This window comes from Mustela nivalis, assembly GCF_964662115.1.
Source record: "Mustela nivalis genome assembly, chromosome: 3".
Classification (NCBI taxonomy): domain Eukaryota; kingdom Metazoa; phylum Chordata; class Mammalia; order Carnivora; family Mustelidae; genus Mustela; species Mustela nivalis.
Window position 1 is genome coordinate 141142748 of NC_139022.1, and position 16887 is coordinate 141159634.

At 40.3% G+C, this 16887-nt stretch overlaps 1 protein-coding gene across 2 annotated transcripts in view; it reads left to right on the forward strand.

The window, feature by feature from the left end:
- LOC309860858 (chondroitin sulfate proteoglycan 4-like) overlaps positions 1 to 15739 on the forward strand; it is a 62846-nt gene extending 47107 nt beyond the window's left edge. For both annotated transcript variants that reach the window (XM_082723297.1, XM_082723296.1), the window contains exons 9-10: positions 9502 to 9685; positions 10351 to 15739. In XM_082723297.1, coding sequence (XP_082579423.1) covers positions 9502 to 9685; positions 10351 to 12398 — 2232 coding nt within the window. In that variant the 3' untranslated portion in view covers positions 12399 to 15739. The remainder of the gene's footprint in view (positions 1 to 9501; positions 9686 to 10350) is intronic.
- Positions 15740 to 16887: the final 1148 nt, after the last annotated feature.

A 16887-nucleotide genomic window follows, 5' to 3' on the forward strand; every position in this document is an offset into this window, starting at 1 on the left:
TTAAAGGACGAAATTGTTTCCAGCTCTCTACCATCCTCAGCTGGGGGGAGAAGGCCATTGAATCATTTTGCACATAAACCTACACCCTTTCTTGCTTTTTTGATGGATAAACAAAAATGACCATTTTAATCACTGACTCTGGATAGTTATAGCTTGTGAAAAAATTTAGACCCTCCATTACACTTAATATCATATTCTGGATGTAGGGATAATTGTAGGAATACATTTGTAATGTTAATAGCTCAAAATATTTTCTTATCCCAGATAAATTCACTTTTTTTTGAACCGTGCCATGTCAACCTACCAAGATAATGAAGTAACATTCTCTTCTACCCTGAAGAAATAAACACACACAGACACAGAGAAGGTGAATCATCAAATTTTATGAAATGAAAACTTTTTACAGCTTTGGAGCTTTATCGTTCATTTCAAAGAATGTGTGAACAAAAAAGTATGAATTGAATTCTATGAAGCACTCCAAGTAGAGCCGAGGGCTAATTGAGTGATTTTCATTCCAGTGCATGTTTAGATCATTTGGAATCATTAAAAAGCAAAGTGTTCTGGTTTTGAGGTTTCTGATGTCTGGCCTTTTTTCTTTTCCATAAAGCCAGTAATTGCATTTAAACCTCTGAGCTATTGTGGAGAGAAGATCATCCATTTTTGTCAATGTTACTGCAATGCAATGAACACAGCCTTTCAGGGCCACACTTAGAAAATAATACAATGCATGGGTGGTGTTGTGAATTCTGTCCAGTTACCTTTTCTCCCAGAGTCTGAGTTTGTTGCACAAGATAACACTGATGTTTTGAGAAATTGTGAGCACATTTCCCATAGAACAGAAACTAATTTATTGCAACTTAATGGAGAGCCCAATGGGATCGTTAAGCTTGGCGCCTTTCATTTTCAGAGCAGAGAAGGATCAGTGTCTTTGTGTTACTGATCACTCTTGCCCCTCGCCCCCCAGTTTCTTGGGGTCTCTTCACTAGCAAGCTCCATGCTAACTAGACTCAGTAGTCATTTTGGACATTTACCACCCATGTGTCATTTTGGCAGTTTTGGTTTTACCATCACAGTTCACTGGACTATGTGCCAGCATATTTTCCACATGTAGCAATATTCAGTTGTCACTTGCTCACCTATTCACTGTTCAAACTGGTATTTGGCTCCTGGGTCCGGGCGCAGTAGCTTCGAATAACCAGATACGTTTCTTTTTCTTAGAACTTTGGCTCTTCCTTTGAAAAAGCAGATAGAATGAATTCCCATTTCAGTGAGAGTGGTTTCTCTTTTCTCCTTGTATTAATTTCCTGTGGCCATAAACTTGGTGGCTTAAAACAGCAGAAATGCATGACCTCACAGTTCTGGAGGCTGGAAGTTGAGACTCCATTTCACTGGGCTAAACTCAAGGTGTCAGCAGGATTGTTCTCCCTCTGGAGGCTCTAATGGGGAATTCCTTCCTTGCCTTTTGAAGCTTCTGATAGCTGCCAGCACTTCTTGGTGTGTGGCTTTGTCATCCAGTCTCTGCCTCCATTGCTCACTTTTGTATCTTCTCTTTTCTCTGAATCAAATATCCCTCTGTCTCCCTCTGTACGGATGTATGTGAATACAGTTTGGGCCCACCTCGGTTGTCCAGGGGAATTTCCAATCTCAGGATCCTTAATCACATCTGCCAAGTCTTTGCCAAAGAAGGTAATATTCGGGGCCCCTGGGTGGCTCAGTCAGTTAAGCGTCTGCCTTCAGCTCAGCTCATGATTCCAGGATCCCTGGGATCAAGCTCGCATCAGGCTCCCTATTGGGGAAGCCTCTGCCACTCCCCCTGCTAGTGCTTTCTCACTCACTCTCTGTCTCTCAAATAAATAAATAAAATCTTAAAAAAAAAAAAAAGGTAATATTCACGGGTTCAAGGGATTTGGATCTGATATTTTATGGAGAAGGGGGGCATTTTTAGCCAACCAAACTCATGTATAAAAAAAAGCAAGATGTCACATACTACCTTCTGGTGTTTCCTGATGAATCACCTTTTCTGTGATCCCGACTGGTAGTTTTATTAAAGGTTTCCATTGCTTGTAATGGCATAAAGCCCATGAGAATCAATGTTCACTTCTATATAAATGTGAATTTGGACCTTTCTGCCAAGTAGGGCTATAAATGGCTATCTTGCTGGGCTCCTTGAAAAGCTTTCTGATCTAGCATTTTTATGTGGAGATTGGCTCTGTCATAGAGGATCAAGTGTAATTATTTGGACCTGGTTTTCAGTTGCTTATTTCTAGCTGGAGACTTCCAGATAGCACCACTTAGGAACTTAGGTCTTCTATCCATTCCCGTTAAGGAGAATCACTTCTAGGACTTAACCAGTTCCACTTTCTCTAGCATGGTACCTGGGCACCCTCCAAGCTGCCACTCCCTGGGCTGCTCCAGACTTCTCACCTCTTCTGGAAACCTTGAGCTCTCCAGACCTGACTGCTCTCTGCTCACATGATGGTGCCAGCCCTGATAGAAGTAAGCAAGGGCACATAAAGAGGAGTCATTTGCCTGAGCTAATCCTTCAGGAGCATGGGACCTTGTGGTTTTCCAAGTGTTAGCTTATAGGACTTTCTGGTTAACCTACATGGAACCTTAGAGACCTTACCTTTCTGAAGTGTTTGGCTTTCTACAGCCCCCTTTCTCAATGAAAATCTGCCCACGATAGAGACTTTTGGGCCAGTTATGTTTTCCCTTGCTTCTTCTGGACAACAGTTATCCTGTCTAGAGACTGGGATCTTTAACAAAGGCATCGTGTTGTGCAGAACCAAGTGAACGTGCTGCATATCTTCCTTTCTCCCGGTCCCTTTTCCCAGCTGACACCAAGATAATTTGGTTACTCTCTTCTTCAGTGGGAATTTCAAACCTGAGATTGACTTTTAAGGCCCACCATGGGAGAGAGCAGTATAAAAGACTAATGTTCTGTGTTCTTATCAGGACCATGGGAAACTGGATTTATAAAGACCCTCAGAATGAAGAGATGCTCCAGAACATTCTAGCCCATCTTTGGCCATCTTTGGTCTGACAATTTTATTCTCTTAACACTCAGTCCTGTCCATGTGTACTTTTGTGGATCTACAGAATGTACACACCATTCGAGGGAAAAAATGGTCAGATTCTATGTCATGGTTGACTCCACCAAGGATGTTGTATCAAAGCTCCCATTTCACCCCAGGTTCATCCAAGACACTCATAATGACCCTTTGTAATATTTGAATGCTTAAGAATTATATCTTGCCAACACACACACACACACACACACACACACGATATCATGGCCACCCACACAAAAAAATCTGAAGAACACTGAGGTTTGTGTAAAATCATGTGGTCAAACAATGAGGAACTATAAAAATGCCTTCATCTTTAAAGAGATTAGCCTGAAGAAAATAGTTGTCTGCTAGTCACCTCGGGACCAGAAAGGAATTGCCCTCAGCCTTGATCCAAGTAGAAACTCCTTTCCCCTGAGTCCACCTTCTTTCCTCTAAAGTCCTACAAGAAAGTTTGTACCTGATATACAATGGCAATAATACAAAAGAAAATATAAAACACAGGTTTTCTTTAGCTTTCCTTTTATAGTGAATGCAGTATATAAAATGAGCTCTTTCTTTGAATCCTTACAAGTTCTGGCCAATAGTGATTACGTCCTAGCCAGGCCAGACCACAAAATGGCATCTGTCTGCTCTAACCATCCCTACCAACTGACTTTTTATATTATTAAACTCCTTAAAATTGGAGCAAATATCTTGAGAATTTCTTAGTTGCCTAGAATCTCATTGAGCTTTCAATGGTGAAGGAGCAGTACAGTGGGAAAAAAACGTGACTTTTAGAGTCCTGTGGGACTAGATTAAAAACTGGGCTCTCCCACTTGTTGGCTGTGAGTGAATTGTTTAAATTTTCTCACCCTCAGGTTTTTTTTTTTTTAATCTGTCCAGTGGATATAATAAGGCCCCTAAAACAAAATTAAATAAAATGAGTTACATAATATGCTTTGCAGAGTGTCTGGCACATATGCAGGGCTCAGTAAAAGGTACTATTTGTGTTTTTGTTAAATAAATGGGTTAGAAATGTCTTGGATCGCCTTGTTTCTACTGTTTCATGGCATAAACATACTTTATAATTAAATTTTGTAAAGCACTTCTTAAGTAGCTTATTCATTAAACAAATATTTATTGAAATGTCAAGCATAGGATGATGAGCTAATACTTATTTACAAAGAAACTGGAAATAAGTTTCTGCAGTATGTGCCAAAATTCCAGCCCAACTATTTCTTTGCTTTATGAAGAAAAGTTTTTTTTTTTATTAGGCATGTTTTAGAAATTTCTCATTGCTTCATATTTTCATGCCATGGTTCTTTATTTTTAAAAAAATATGTATAACCTTCCACCTTAACCAGAATCCTCTGATGTCCTAGTAAAGAATTGGCTAATGAGGACTTAGATACTTTTCTGAAAGACTTTGAAAGGCTCAGGGCATGCGGGTTCGAATGTCAATATGGCAAAAGATCAACTAGGTTAAGTGTATATATACAAGCGAAATGTTATTCCATATTTTAATGCAGAAATGTAGGCTCTGAGAAATTAAATGTCCTGCATAAATGTCACAGAGCTGAAAGTTGGAAGCACTTATATTTGAATGTAGGTCTGATCAACCCGTGGTTCCAATTCTGCTACACTCCTCTGCTTCCATTTTTATATTAATGTGTGTCCTCTTCCTCCTTGGAGGAAGAAGAGTAATCATTCAGGTAGTTGGAGCCAAGCAGTGTCCAATACAGTGCTCTAGGAGAAAGGGTTCTTATCTTCAAGTGTGGAGATCTGGCTCCTGATCTCAGCTCTGCTCCCAACTAGGACAATGATTGGGGGGATGGAGAGGAGTTCCCTAATTCCCACCCTCTCTGAGCTTCTCAGCAGCCTCTCAGCTGTAAACTTTAACCCAGCACAGAAAAGTCAGTAGGGCCCCTGGCCTTTTTGGAGCCAACTCTATCCCTCTGGCCTCTGACAAATACTTTTTTCTGTGGTTCTGTGGTAACCAAGGATGTGAAATCCAGAAGACAGATCTCAGAGACCCAAGGAGGTGTTATCATACTGTCATTTCAAATGAAAGGACTACTCAGGTCATTCTGCACATACTTGGTCATCAGAGAAAAGAAACCACTGGTCCCTTTCTAAAGTTGATATAGTAAAACACTATGGGATTTCATTTTTAGAATTATTTTTTAAACTTTTTTATTTTGAGATAATTTCAGACTTACAGAACAATTGCAAAAGAGTATAAAGTATACTATTCATCCTTATTGCCCAAATGTTAGCTTTTAACTATCTGCTTTATCATATCTCTTCTCTCTCTCTCGCACACACGCATGCACACACACTTTTGAAATTTTAAAAGTCAGTCGCAGGCATGATTAATCTAAATACCTCAGCTCATATTTCTTTGAAACTAGGCCTTTCTCATATAACCACAGTATAATTTTCAAAATCATGAAGTTAACATTGATACAGGGCTATTATATAATCTATAGATCTTATTCAAATTTCACAAGTTGTTTCAAAGCATATCCTCTAGGAAAAAAAGAATGTCCAAGAATATCCTAAAGGAAAAAATCCACAGTGTAAAACAGAGCATTTAGTTCGCAGGTGTCCTCAGTCTGCTTTAATCTGAAAACATTCTGCAGTCATGCTGACTTCTGTGATGTGGCCATTTTTTGAGGAGAACAGGCCACTTATTTGTAGAGTGTTCCTCACTTTGGTTTCATTGGACATTTCCTCACAGTCTGATTCAGGTTGTGCGCTTTGGTGGGAATGGCATGAGAGAGGCCAAGTTCTCCTCCAGCCTCCCGTCAGGAAGCACCGGTGCTCACTCCGCCCTGTCGCTGGTGATGTCCCCCACTTAGGTCCTCTCCTTCTGGTTTCTCCTTGGCGAACTCACTATTTCCCTTTCTGTAATTAAGTATTTTGTGAGGAACTACTTTGGAACTATTGAAATACCCTGTTTCTCAGCACAACTTAGCTCACTAGTATAAGTAATCATTTTTGGATTCTTACCTGTGAAATATTTATTACTGTAGTGATTGCCAAACAGTGGTTTTGCTCATTCTGTTTTTCCTTCTGCATTTACTAGTTGTGAATTCTACAAAATTTAATTTCTAATGACATTCTAGAAAGACTCCATCTGTAAAAGAGAAAATAACTGGCCTAATCTAAATCCGTGGGAAATAAAAACTTCTCCTCTCCTGTCTCCTTAATCTCAGAGCCTAGGTATTCAGCTAAGTGGCTTATCTATCTATATTTAATACAGCAGAAATATGCAGAGCTGTTGGAAGTTGACCCTAAGGCCACTTTTTATTCAAAATTCCTAATCCTGTCTGAGATCCTTCTCTTGAGGTTTACCTTACACTTTTCCCTATAAGTGTTGGTCTTCTTCTCCCTTTTCCAACCCTTGCCACCACACACACATGCGTACACCCACACCTTAGAACCTGGTTCTTATTTATTTATTTGTAAGTAGGCTCCTTGCCCAGGGTAGAGCCCAATTCAGGGCTGGAATTTACAACCCCGAGAATAAGACCTGAGCTGAGATCAAGAATCAGATGCTCAACTGACTGAGCCACCAAGGCGCCCCTGGAATCTGATTCTTAAAGCTCTCTGCCATCTATTAAAGACTCTACTCACCCCAAAGCTCCTTCAGGGCATGACTGCCAAGTTGACATTCGATAGCCACACTCATTCCCTTTTACTTCTGGCACTTTCAATTACCTGCTGTCCAGTCTTGAAGCTCAGACACTCAGGATGAATCTAATTTGATTCTCTCACTCTCCAGCATAGAATGAGTCAATACGTTATTCACAATTTCTCACTTTTGGAATGACTTTTTGGAAAAAGAACTGGTAGCAGACCTCTCCTCCAGGAGTCTTCCAAAGTACACAGCTATGGTTAGGGCTCCTCTCCAATTAATTTCTCTCAGATTTTTGACCTTCATCTCAACTGCTCTCATCTTGAGAACCATTCTTTCCCTGGGACTATCATTCTTCATCCTGTAGACATCACAAGACGCTTAGATTATTCCAATAACTTATGTATTTTGGGGGGAAGTTAATTTTTACTTAAACCAAAGAAGCAAAGGACAAGATCGCTTCCAAGAAAATTTTTTCCTCCTGGTCAGTAAACTATGTTACTTTTAATATTAAGAAGCTAAATGTCTCTTGTCTTATAATAGTATGCCTCTTTCAAGCAGAATGGGAAACTTTAGGAACCACTCTCCAGTCCGAAACCCATGGCACTGTCACTTGTTTTTAGGAAGAGCAATACATTTAGGATGAATATTTTATCATAACTCTTTAGCTAAGAATAGAAATAGTAGAACTGATAAATAAAACTGATATTTTTCTCCCAGAAACTTCTAGGGGATCAAGTCAGTGGTCACTACCAGAAATTACCTTTGGGGAAACCAATTCTTCATGAGTGACCTTGCTTCTTGATGAGGAAATGTTGAGAAACAATACTTTCTTCTCCCCCCTTAAAATCCCCAAATGACAGCATTTTCTTGCCTTGCTCTTGAATAGGAAAGGAAAAAAGACTCATTAACAGTTTTTGGACACTCTGGAAACAGGAAGCTCATATTCTGTGGAAACTCACTAGGCCAAAGCCTTTCTAGAGCTCTGATTCCAGGTGCATCCATTGCACCAGTGTTGAGCCAGAACAATACACAACCAAGCTTCTGTTAATTAATACAGTATTTCCAAATACTGACTGATGAAATAAACTCAACTGCTCTGTGAATTTTATGATAACTTATCCTAGACCCTTCTGACGTGGACATAAACACCTTGAAAACAACCTACCTATAAGTTCAGATACTATAATAGAAGGCAGGTCAGAAAAAGATATGACCTATAGGAAGGAAAGGGTGAGACATTTTATCTCAAGCCTTCCCTTCTGTGGTTTGAGATTTAGAACTTGCAGTCACTGTTGTTAGGGGAAGGACTACCCACAAGAGATCTGGACAATAAAACACTGGGTGGGGCCCTCTCCATCAGTTGAGCTAGACAAGACATTGATAGGCATTAGGCATCAGGGGCTTAGATTAAATCTTGAAAAATAACCTAAGTGAGGTGGGAAACTCTGAACATCAAGGAGAGTAAGAACTGCAATGGAATGAAATATATCATATATTAAAACTCATGTGTTTATAATAATCCCAAAACAAACAAAACAAAAACCAATGGGTATGTTTGCATATTGGAGCCACAGGACTCATTTTTCTAAAAATTGGTATAAAGGGAAAAAATCGAGTATTTATCCTGTCTTTCCTGCATATGCTGTACCTCAGTGTAGCCAAATAGCTGATGAGGGAAAGTTCTTCTTTATAGAAGAATTCCAGAAAAGAATGAAGAAGGAATGATTAAAAATATCGGTGCCTTGCCACTGCAAAAATAAGGGACTTAAGCATTCATATCAATGACTTTATAAAACTATCAGGTGATAAGGCTGGTGGGGAACTTTAAGATAGATAAATCAACCTGGCAACACTTGAATTCAACTATTAATACTAACATGTCCAAAAAGCAGTCTTGTAATGAGATGCAGAAGAAATATAAAATACACCCTGTAAAACAGTCTTAACAAAAACTTAAGTCTTATTCTTACTACATTTCTAGATTTAACTACTAGCGTGTTGGAAATATAGGTGACAGAAGAACATGTTAAACAATACCATTGGGATGTAACCAGCAAAATCTAGAATATAGGAAACTGTGTAAGACAAATGACCCAAACTCTTTAACAAATTAATTATAAGAAAAAAAAATTAGAGAAGGTAAACCTATAGACTAAGAGACTCCTATGAAAGGCATCAAACAAATGTGTTGTGGGGACTTACTAAGGATCCTGACTCAAATGAACCAACTGTGTAAAATAAACAAACAAAAAACCATGTACTAGATCATCAGATATATTTGAACACTAGTTGAATATTTGATAATATTAAGTAACTGTTGATAATATTTAGATGTGATGATGGTATTGTGATTATGTTTTTAAAAGAGCCATCTTTGTCAATATTTACTACAACATTTACAGATAAAACAGTGTTTGGGGTTGGCTTCAAAATAAGCTACTGAGCACAATGTGGGTAGGAGTATTACATAAAATAGGATTGGTTCTGAGTTGATAGTTTTTAAAATTATCAGAGTGGCAAATGAAGGTTCATTATATGCTTTCTATAATATACAAACCATAGCCTTAGATATCTCAAAAGCAATGTGTTTTCTTTCTCTGATAAACTATTTTTGCAACTGAACACTGAGTTTCACACCGACAAATAGGTTACCGTATTGTTAGTGTTCTTGTGTTTGCATAGATATGTGCCTAATTTGAGCATGAGAATAAACCCTGAAGAAAACTTGTATCTCCTTCAGTTGGGATATGTGTTAGTCCTCATATTATCCAGGAAGGCAGGGGCTGATTCTTCTTCCTGTCTGCACAGGTCAGTGAACGGCTGATATTATACCAGCATGTGGACCATGAGAACACCGGCTGGACTGCAGAAGACTCTTTCACATTCACAATGTCCTCCCCACCAGCAGCTCTAGGTCCTGAGGAGTTTCGTATTACTATTTCATATGAAATTAATGAGCCTGGTCGGCAGAGTCGTCTGCTTGCAAATACAGGTAAGGCCACTAAAAGATGTGGTCCGTGGCTTATCTGTAATTATTAAAGTAGGGACAATTTAGAAATAAATATTCTCCTTATGAATTGGAAATGGCATGATATCAACCTTTGAAATAAAATGTATACAGTTATAAAAATGGATTTCTTTATGTGTGCTCTTCCTCTGAGGCTTTTTTTACTCTCACAAGCTTTAATAGTTGTAGTTAGGGGGAAGATGGAAAAGTAGCTCTAAAGGATTTTATTTGTAACTCCAAATGGGGACTTTACCATGCCTACTATTGGAAACCATTTATAGAAAATGAAAATAACAATAGGGCAAGTTCCTGAAAGGAAAGGGGTATTGAAAGCTGCACCTGTTTCTACGGCAAGAGAAGGTCCAGTGGTAGATAAGTGAGAAAATTAACATTTTAAAAGTGAATCTCAAGATTTTAGAATTCTCTTGCCTGAAATACTGACCTAATAGTTAGGATATGTATACTTAAAATACAATTTGTTATATGCATTGTTACCTTGAGTAACAGTGCTAATTCATGTTCTTGAGCAACACAGGGGTTTAGAATAATCCACTAGGATTGGGAAATTTGAGAGAGAAAGAGATTTTACAGGTGTCATCTGAAAGTTCTAGTGAAATGCCTCTTTGTTCTTTATATTTGTATTTTCACAGGAGCTGCTGTCAAGGAGGGAGACAAAGTTCTCATTGATCAATCTAATTTAGATGCTTCCAACCTCTTGTTGAAACTGCCCAAATCTCAGAGATCTTATTATGAAATCTGGTTCCAGGTTACATCTCTTCCTCACCATGGAACCATTATGGTTGGAGAGAGGAATATTACCAAAGGAAAACCCAACTTCTCTCAGTATATAGTTAATAAATTTGGAATCCTATACCTTCACGATGACTCTGAATCTCTGGTTGATAATTTTACCTTTGCTGTTTGGCCAAAACAAAAGAGCAAGTCTACCACCAAACCAGAGGCCAACTTCCTTGAAGAGATGTTTAACATCACTATCTCCCCTGTTAATGACCAGGCACCAGAATTAAAGACAAAAGGGCTTCGGTTGAAGGTTCTGCAGGGGAATAGTTTGGTTGTGGGACCTGAAAACCTAAGAGTGGAAGATCTAGACAGTCCTCCAGAGGAGATCAGATATATGATCATCCGTAATCCTAATAATGGCATTTTAGCAATGGCTCACCATCCAGACATACCTGTTCACCATTTCACACAAGCTGACATTGATAACTCTCAGGTATGGTTTATACAAGATGGAAGCCCATCTTCGGGTGTGTTTTACTTTAGTGTAACTGATGGCCAACACCGCCCACTTTATAAGCTCTTCCACCTGGATGTCATCCCCATTTCCATCACCCTTGTGAACCTCACAGACCTACTTCTCCCACAAGGCCAGACAACTGTCCCCATCACCAATACTCACTTATCAGCAATGACCAATGGGAAAAGCCCTCAAATCACTTACAAGATGACAAGTCCCCTCCAACATGGGCATCTGCTCATTGAAAACCAGGTGGTCATCAGCTTTGAGCAGGAAGACCTGCATTCAGGAAGACTCTGTTACCATATGACAGATCTCACGGCCTCAGAGGACCAGCTGTATTTCTCACTATTTACACCAGAAAGCAACCTGACGGGACAAATGCTGAACATCAAAGTGCAGCCTTTACTGCGGATTAGGTCAAACCTGACAATCGCCAACAGGGTGGTTTATCCACTGAGAAGAAAGGACCTTGATGCCACTGAGCTTGCTAATAGGACTAACAGTGATCCCAGATTTGAAGTGACCAAACCCCCTGTCCATGGGAGACTTGTACGAAGAGTGGGCCGAGACACAGCAATGGAAAATGCTACTCTGTTCTCTCAGAGGGACATTGACCAAGGGTTGTTGATGCTTCATGCACATGCCAACCTAACAGACATCGATATGCTGAATGACTCCTTCACCTTCTTGCTCAGGGCAGACCACATACAGCCAGCAATAGGTCATCTCGCCTTCAGCATAGTGTCACCTGACCCCTTATGTTTGCAAACCTTTACCCCTGATGTTTCTTTATTAGTCACTGCCCATAACCTTGTGACTTCAGATCTCTCTCGGGGAAAGCCTATGGTTTCCCCAGGACCCACGGCAAAGACAGAAACTCTGGGGAAGCTGGCCCAGACCAGGCAGCAGGAAACAAATCCCTGGGGACAACACCGTGGTGAAGAGCCTACTCTGGATGGCAAGGCCTCTCCAACCAGGGTCATTTGGCCACCGGACACTACCAACACCAGTCCTGGAACACCCACCCAGCCCAGGGAGAGCAGTTACCCTTTGATGGTCATTGTACCCTTGGCTGTGGTGGTCTTCCTGCTGATAGTAACTGCAGTGGCCTTGTGTGTCTGGCTGCTGGGCCAGAAGGTAGAAAAGACAAAACCTCTTATCAAGCCCCAGACTAATCTGGAACCTACAACCCCAAGTCCTAGGCCAGAAAGGAGCAGAACCGTTCCCACTGTCACAGTGACACCCCTTCTAAAAAGCTCCAGCAATCCCCCGGTCAGTCTTTTCAGGGACCCGCAAAGTGAGCAAATGGTTTCTCCAGCCACTGAGCCAGTGGAGAAATGTGCTCCTTGGGAGACATGGATGAATCTGGATCCCGATATGGTCAAGCTCTGCCGACAAACCAACCCAACCCTGAAGCACAACCAGTATTGGGTGTAGACTGAGGGCTTTTGTTCCTGACTGACCACCTACTGTACTAGGATAGGGACTGGGATACAAGGCCAAAGAAATGTTAGATGGATCACCTGAGGAAAACCCAGCCCTGCCAGTCACTCAGTGCTCAGTTATGGCCCCCCGTGGTGAGATGGGAGCAAGTGTTTATTGTAACTCATACAACACTCCTCTGATGTGCTCTCCACAATGAGCTGTGTCTGCCTTCTTGGGGACCTGACCCTGAGTATAAGATTTTGCCAATATTCAAATCCTTTATCAAGGTGCTACCAAACATGCTGGTCCAACTGGGATCAGCAGTATTAACTTGGGTGCTAAAGTTAATGGAGGAAGCCTTTGGATATTTTTCACTAAGGATTCATTCTAAGTGAGTCAGCAAGGAAATTCAGGAACTGTTTCAGCAAGCAGAAGAGGTGATTTATCAAATCAGCGAGTTCATTCCTAGTGTATTTCTGTAATGTCTTTTCCTCCTTGGGGTCTCGAGGTTTGACTTCCTAGGACAGGAAATGCCTTGGTGCTCCAGATAGTAGAATAGTCTGACGCCCCTTTGAAGGTATTCACTGAGCATACTGTATTCTATCAAGAGGTTTTATCTATTCTAATTTGTAAAATCAAACCTGTGGTACAAATATGATTTGAAGCCCCAAGAAATAGAAAAGTCTGTTAAATATTTTGTGATGCCTCAATTTGGCTTAACTTTACAATGAATCAAAGTAATAGCAAATTTGTATTTGACTTGTCTGGTTGAGCCTACGATTGGCAGATTCAGGCTTCAGTTTCTATAATTGTAAAGTGAAGATATGAGTACTTGTTTTAGTTAAGAATGCTTTGGGTCACAAATCACAAGACATTAGCTATGAGTGGCTTGGATTGGGGATTGGCAAACTTTATCTGTGCAGGGCCCCGTCGTCAACATTTTAGACTTTGTGGGCCCCATATCGCTGTTTATTTTTAACAACCTTTGTTTCTTAACAACCTTTTAAAAATGTAAAAACTATTCTCAGTTCCACAAATTATAGTTTGCCAGCTATTGCTTTGGCTAAGCAAAAAAAGTGTTGAATTATTTCAACTAACAAGCAGCCTACAGTGGACATTCCAAGGCTGGTTCAGTGGTTCAAAGATATCATCAAGGACTGAAGTTCTTTTATTCTTTCTGCTTTACCTTCCTCAAGCTGTTGGCATTTAATTTTTTTTCTTTCTTTCTTCTTTTTTTTTTTTCCCCCTTAGTTCCTCGTGATTGTGAGGGGCTGCTCATGTTCCAAGCAGTACATTCACATCCAAAGACAGACATTCTAGTGGGGGAAAAAAAAACAGATATGGCAAAAAGACTTTTTTTTTTTTTTTAGAGAGGAACTTATTTATAATTACTATTATTTTTAATCTTACAAAAGGAGGAGTTCTCAAACATTTTCCCCCTTTTATGTCTCAGACCAGAACTGAGAAATGGGCAAAAGGAAATGGAATTCTCATGACTCATCTCTCCAGGGGCGGGAGAAGATTCTGCCACGTCAGATTTCAGTGGATGAGTCCACCATGTAATCAGGGGAGGCTAAGCAGTGGATAAGATCTACTAAAATACTCCTCAAATATGAAACACTTGGGAAATAAGAACTTTGACCTTTCAGAGGGGTGTCTACTTTAATATCTCCTTTTCATATTTTAATGATTGTCTTAAAGCCAGTGGCTAGTGTTTCTAGGGTGGAAGGAAGCATTGCCCCGGAAGGGGGGCAGTTGGCAAGTCTGGAGACATTTTTCGTTCTCACAACAGGTGCTACTCGGTATAAAACAAGGGTCCTGCCAAAATCCAACACTGCACAGAACAACCCCAACAAAGAATTTTCTGGTCCAAAACTTCGACAAATCCCCAGGTTGAGAAACCCTGGTTAATGCCACAGTGAAGGGTCTTCTTGTCTACCCAGTGAAAGATTAATAAACTCATTACCAACTCTAAGCAGCAACTATGTCCTAAAAACAGAATAAAAGAGTGAAAATTCCATTATGTGGTTGAAACTGTAATTGGCAAATGTTTTTAAAAGAGGTTGTATTAAAAACCAAACAAAACTTGCAGGCAGCCTCATTTCTTTATATTCCTTGACAAAGGAACAGATTTTACCTTGTATTAACAGGTGGGACACATCAGGAGGAAATAAAAAAAGTGAGGCAGTATATTTACAAAGGTAAAGATGAGGTCAAAGTGTCCCCAGATGTCTAACGCTTCTGATGTGTTCCATGTGCACGAGAATTTTTTCTCGTCCTTTCCCTCTTCTGCTTCTCTAGGTTGCTTTTCTGTCCCAACCCAATTTTAACTGATCTTTGTGGAAACGGACTTCATAATCTACAGAATAAAAGGAAGCATACCGTATTTAGGCCTAGAAATAACTACCCATGTCTTAGAGCCCTGGATCGAATGCTATGGACAGCTGGTACTAAAGAAAACTTCTCCACTCTTCTTCCTAAAGTGATTCTCCCCTACCTTTCTGCATTCCTGAATTATATGTCACCCCTTTCAAGTGTTTTTGTATTTAATCCTTTTAGAAAGGAGGAGGACCGAGAGCCTTAACCCAAAGTTGGTGTGATAACTCAGAATTATTCTCAAGCTTTTCTAAGCAGCCAGGCACTCAGAAGGAACAGAACAGCGGTGTGTGCGTGAGCCCGCGCACAGAAAATGAAAGCTGAGGGACAGCTTTGCGTTCAGTTAGTGGGTTTTGTGTTCTCTCTTGGCTGGGCAAGGAGAATGCCTGTTCTTTGAGGAAGAGCCAGACAGAGTTGGCTCTATGACCACATTGGCCTCTTGCTTGATTCGACCATAAGATCTGTGAAGTTAGGCTTACCAACCTGGCCAAAAATTCTGATTTCCCGTCCTCTTTTCCTGATAACTCTGCAACTTCAAACAAATAAAATTAGTATATCCATATTGGAACGAAACAGACACCGGTGCTTTGAAATGATATTGCACATTGTTTGTGAGTGTGCCTGCTAGAGCAAGAATATCAGCGAGAGGTCCAGATGTCAAGACTCAGTAATTAATAGAGCTTGGAAAGTTTTCTTCCAGAGCATCTAGAATATTCTTCTGATTTACAGATGGATTCAATTAAAAAAAAAATGCCTACCATTTGGTGCTGGCTCAAATAAAAAAATGAAATAAAAAGTTTTGGCAAATGCTTGTTTAGTGTTGAAAATTAAAGTGTTGGGAATGGAAAATCAGTTTTAAATGGTTTCTCCCATACACAGAGCTACAACTGCCTAGTCTTTGTCACAATTAATTCACTGCCTCTTAACAAATCACTGGAGATTTAATAAATGAATGTCAAAGGTTAATATCAGAAGAATGGCTGATTTTTGTTAAAAGAAGGTATGCTTTGTGGTGGGCTGGGAGTCAACATCTAACATTTTTCCATATCTGGAAGCATTGACCAATTATAATCTTTCAGGGACCCTGGTCCACCACCTTCATGCTCTTCCTTGGAGTCCTGCATTAATTAGATGCTGTGGGACAGGTGCTACCTTTATTCACTGGTTTTTCAGATTTCCAGGACTGTAGTAGAAACATTTGGAGGGTGGATGGTACGTAATGGTAGGTGATGGTACATATCAGATGACATTTCCTGAATTTGACAGTGGGACTGTGCTAATACTTCCTACATCTTTCAGAAGCATTGTAATGAGTTTGAGCATGGCCATGTGTAGGGAGAGATGTAGGGTTGAAAGTGGGCATAGAGCTCTCTGTGGGGCATGCTCAGTGATGGAGCCTTTGGCTAGGGCGCTCCAGTAACACCACTGACTGCTTGACAGATACCTGAGAGAGGCTGCCTTCTCATGATTGGACATTTATTAGGCACCTAGGGTATATGAAACTAAATATCAGATACTGCTTCCAGATATTACAGATGCAAGATGTCCTGAGAGGACCTTTCTGGTTTGTTTCCTCTAGTAGGTTCTTCCAGAGTCACACACGGAGTGCCAAGAGAGAGGAAGGTATGGAAAAAGAAGGACAAAGAGAAATAGAGGTTAAGAAAGGGCTTCGTGTTTTCACTTGAAGTGCTTTTAAGCTAGTATGCCCATCCAGTGGTACAGTGAGAATGGGGGAGTTCACTGGACCGGTAAAGTCCCAGTCAGCCCAATCTTGCACCAGCGGTCCCTCAAAGTGCCCCAGCAGGCCTAGGGACACTATTTGCATCTATTTTAATCCTGGCTCTCTACTTCCAAGCAGTGTGACTTTGAGTAACTTATTCAACCTCTCTGAATTTTAGTTTCCTCAGCCAAAAATTGGGGATAATATTAGCACCTATCTTTTGGGGCTTTGCTAGGATTTAGTGATGTTAATGTCATCATCATCATCGATCATAATCATCTTTGTATAACATTCTCAGTGCACCAGGCACCATACTAACTGCCACAGAAACATTTTCTTATGTACAGTTTCAGTGCATTTTAAAAGAAGTAATGCAGGGCACCTGGGTGGCACGATCTGTTAGGC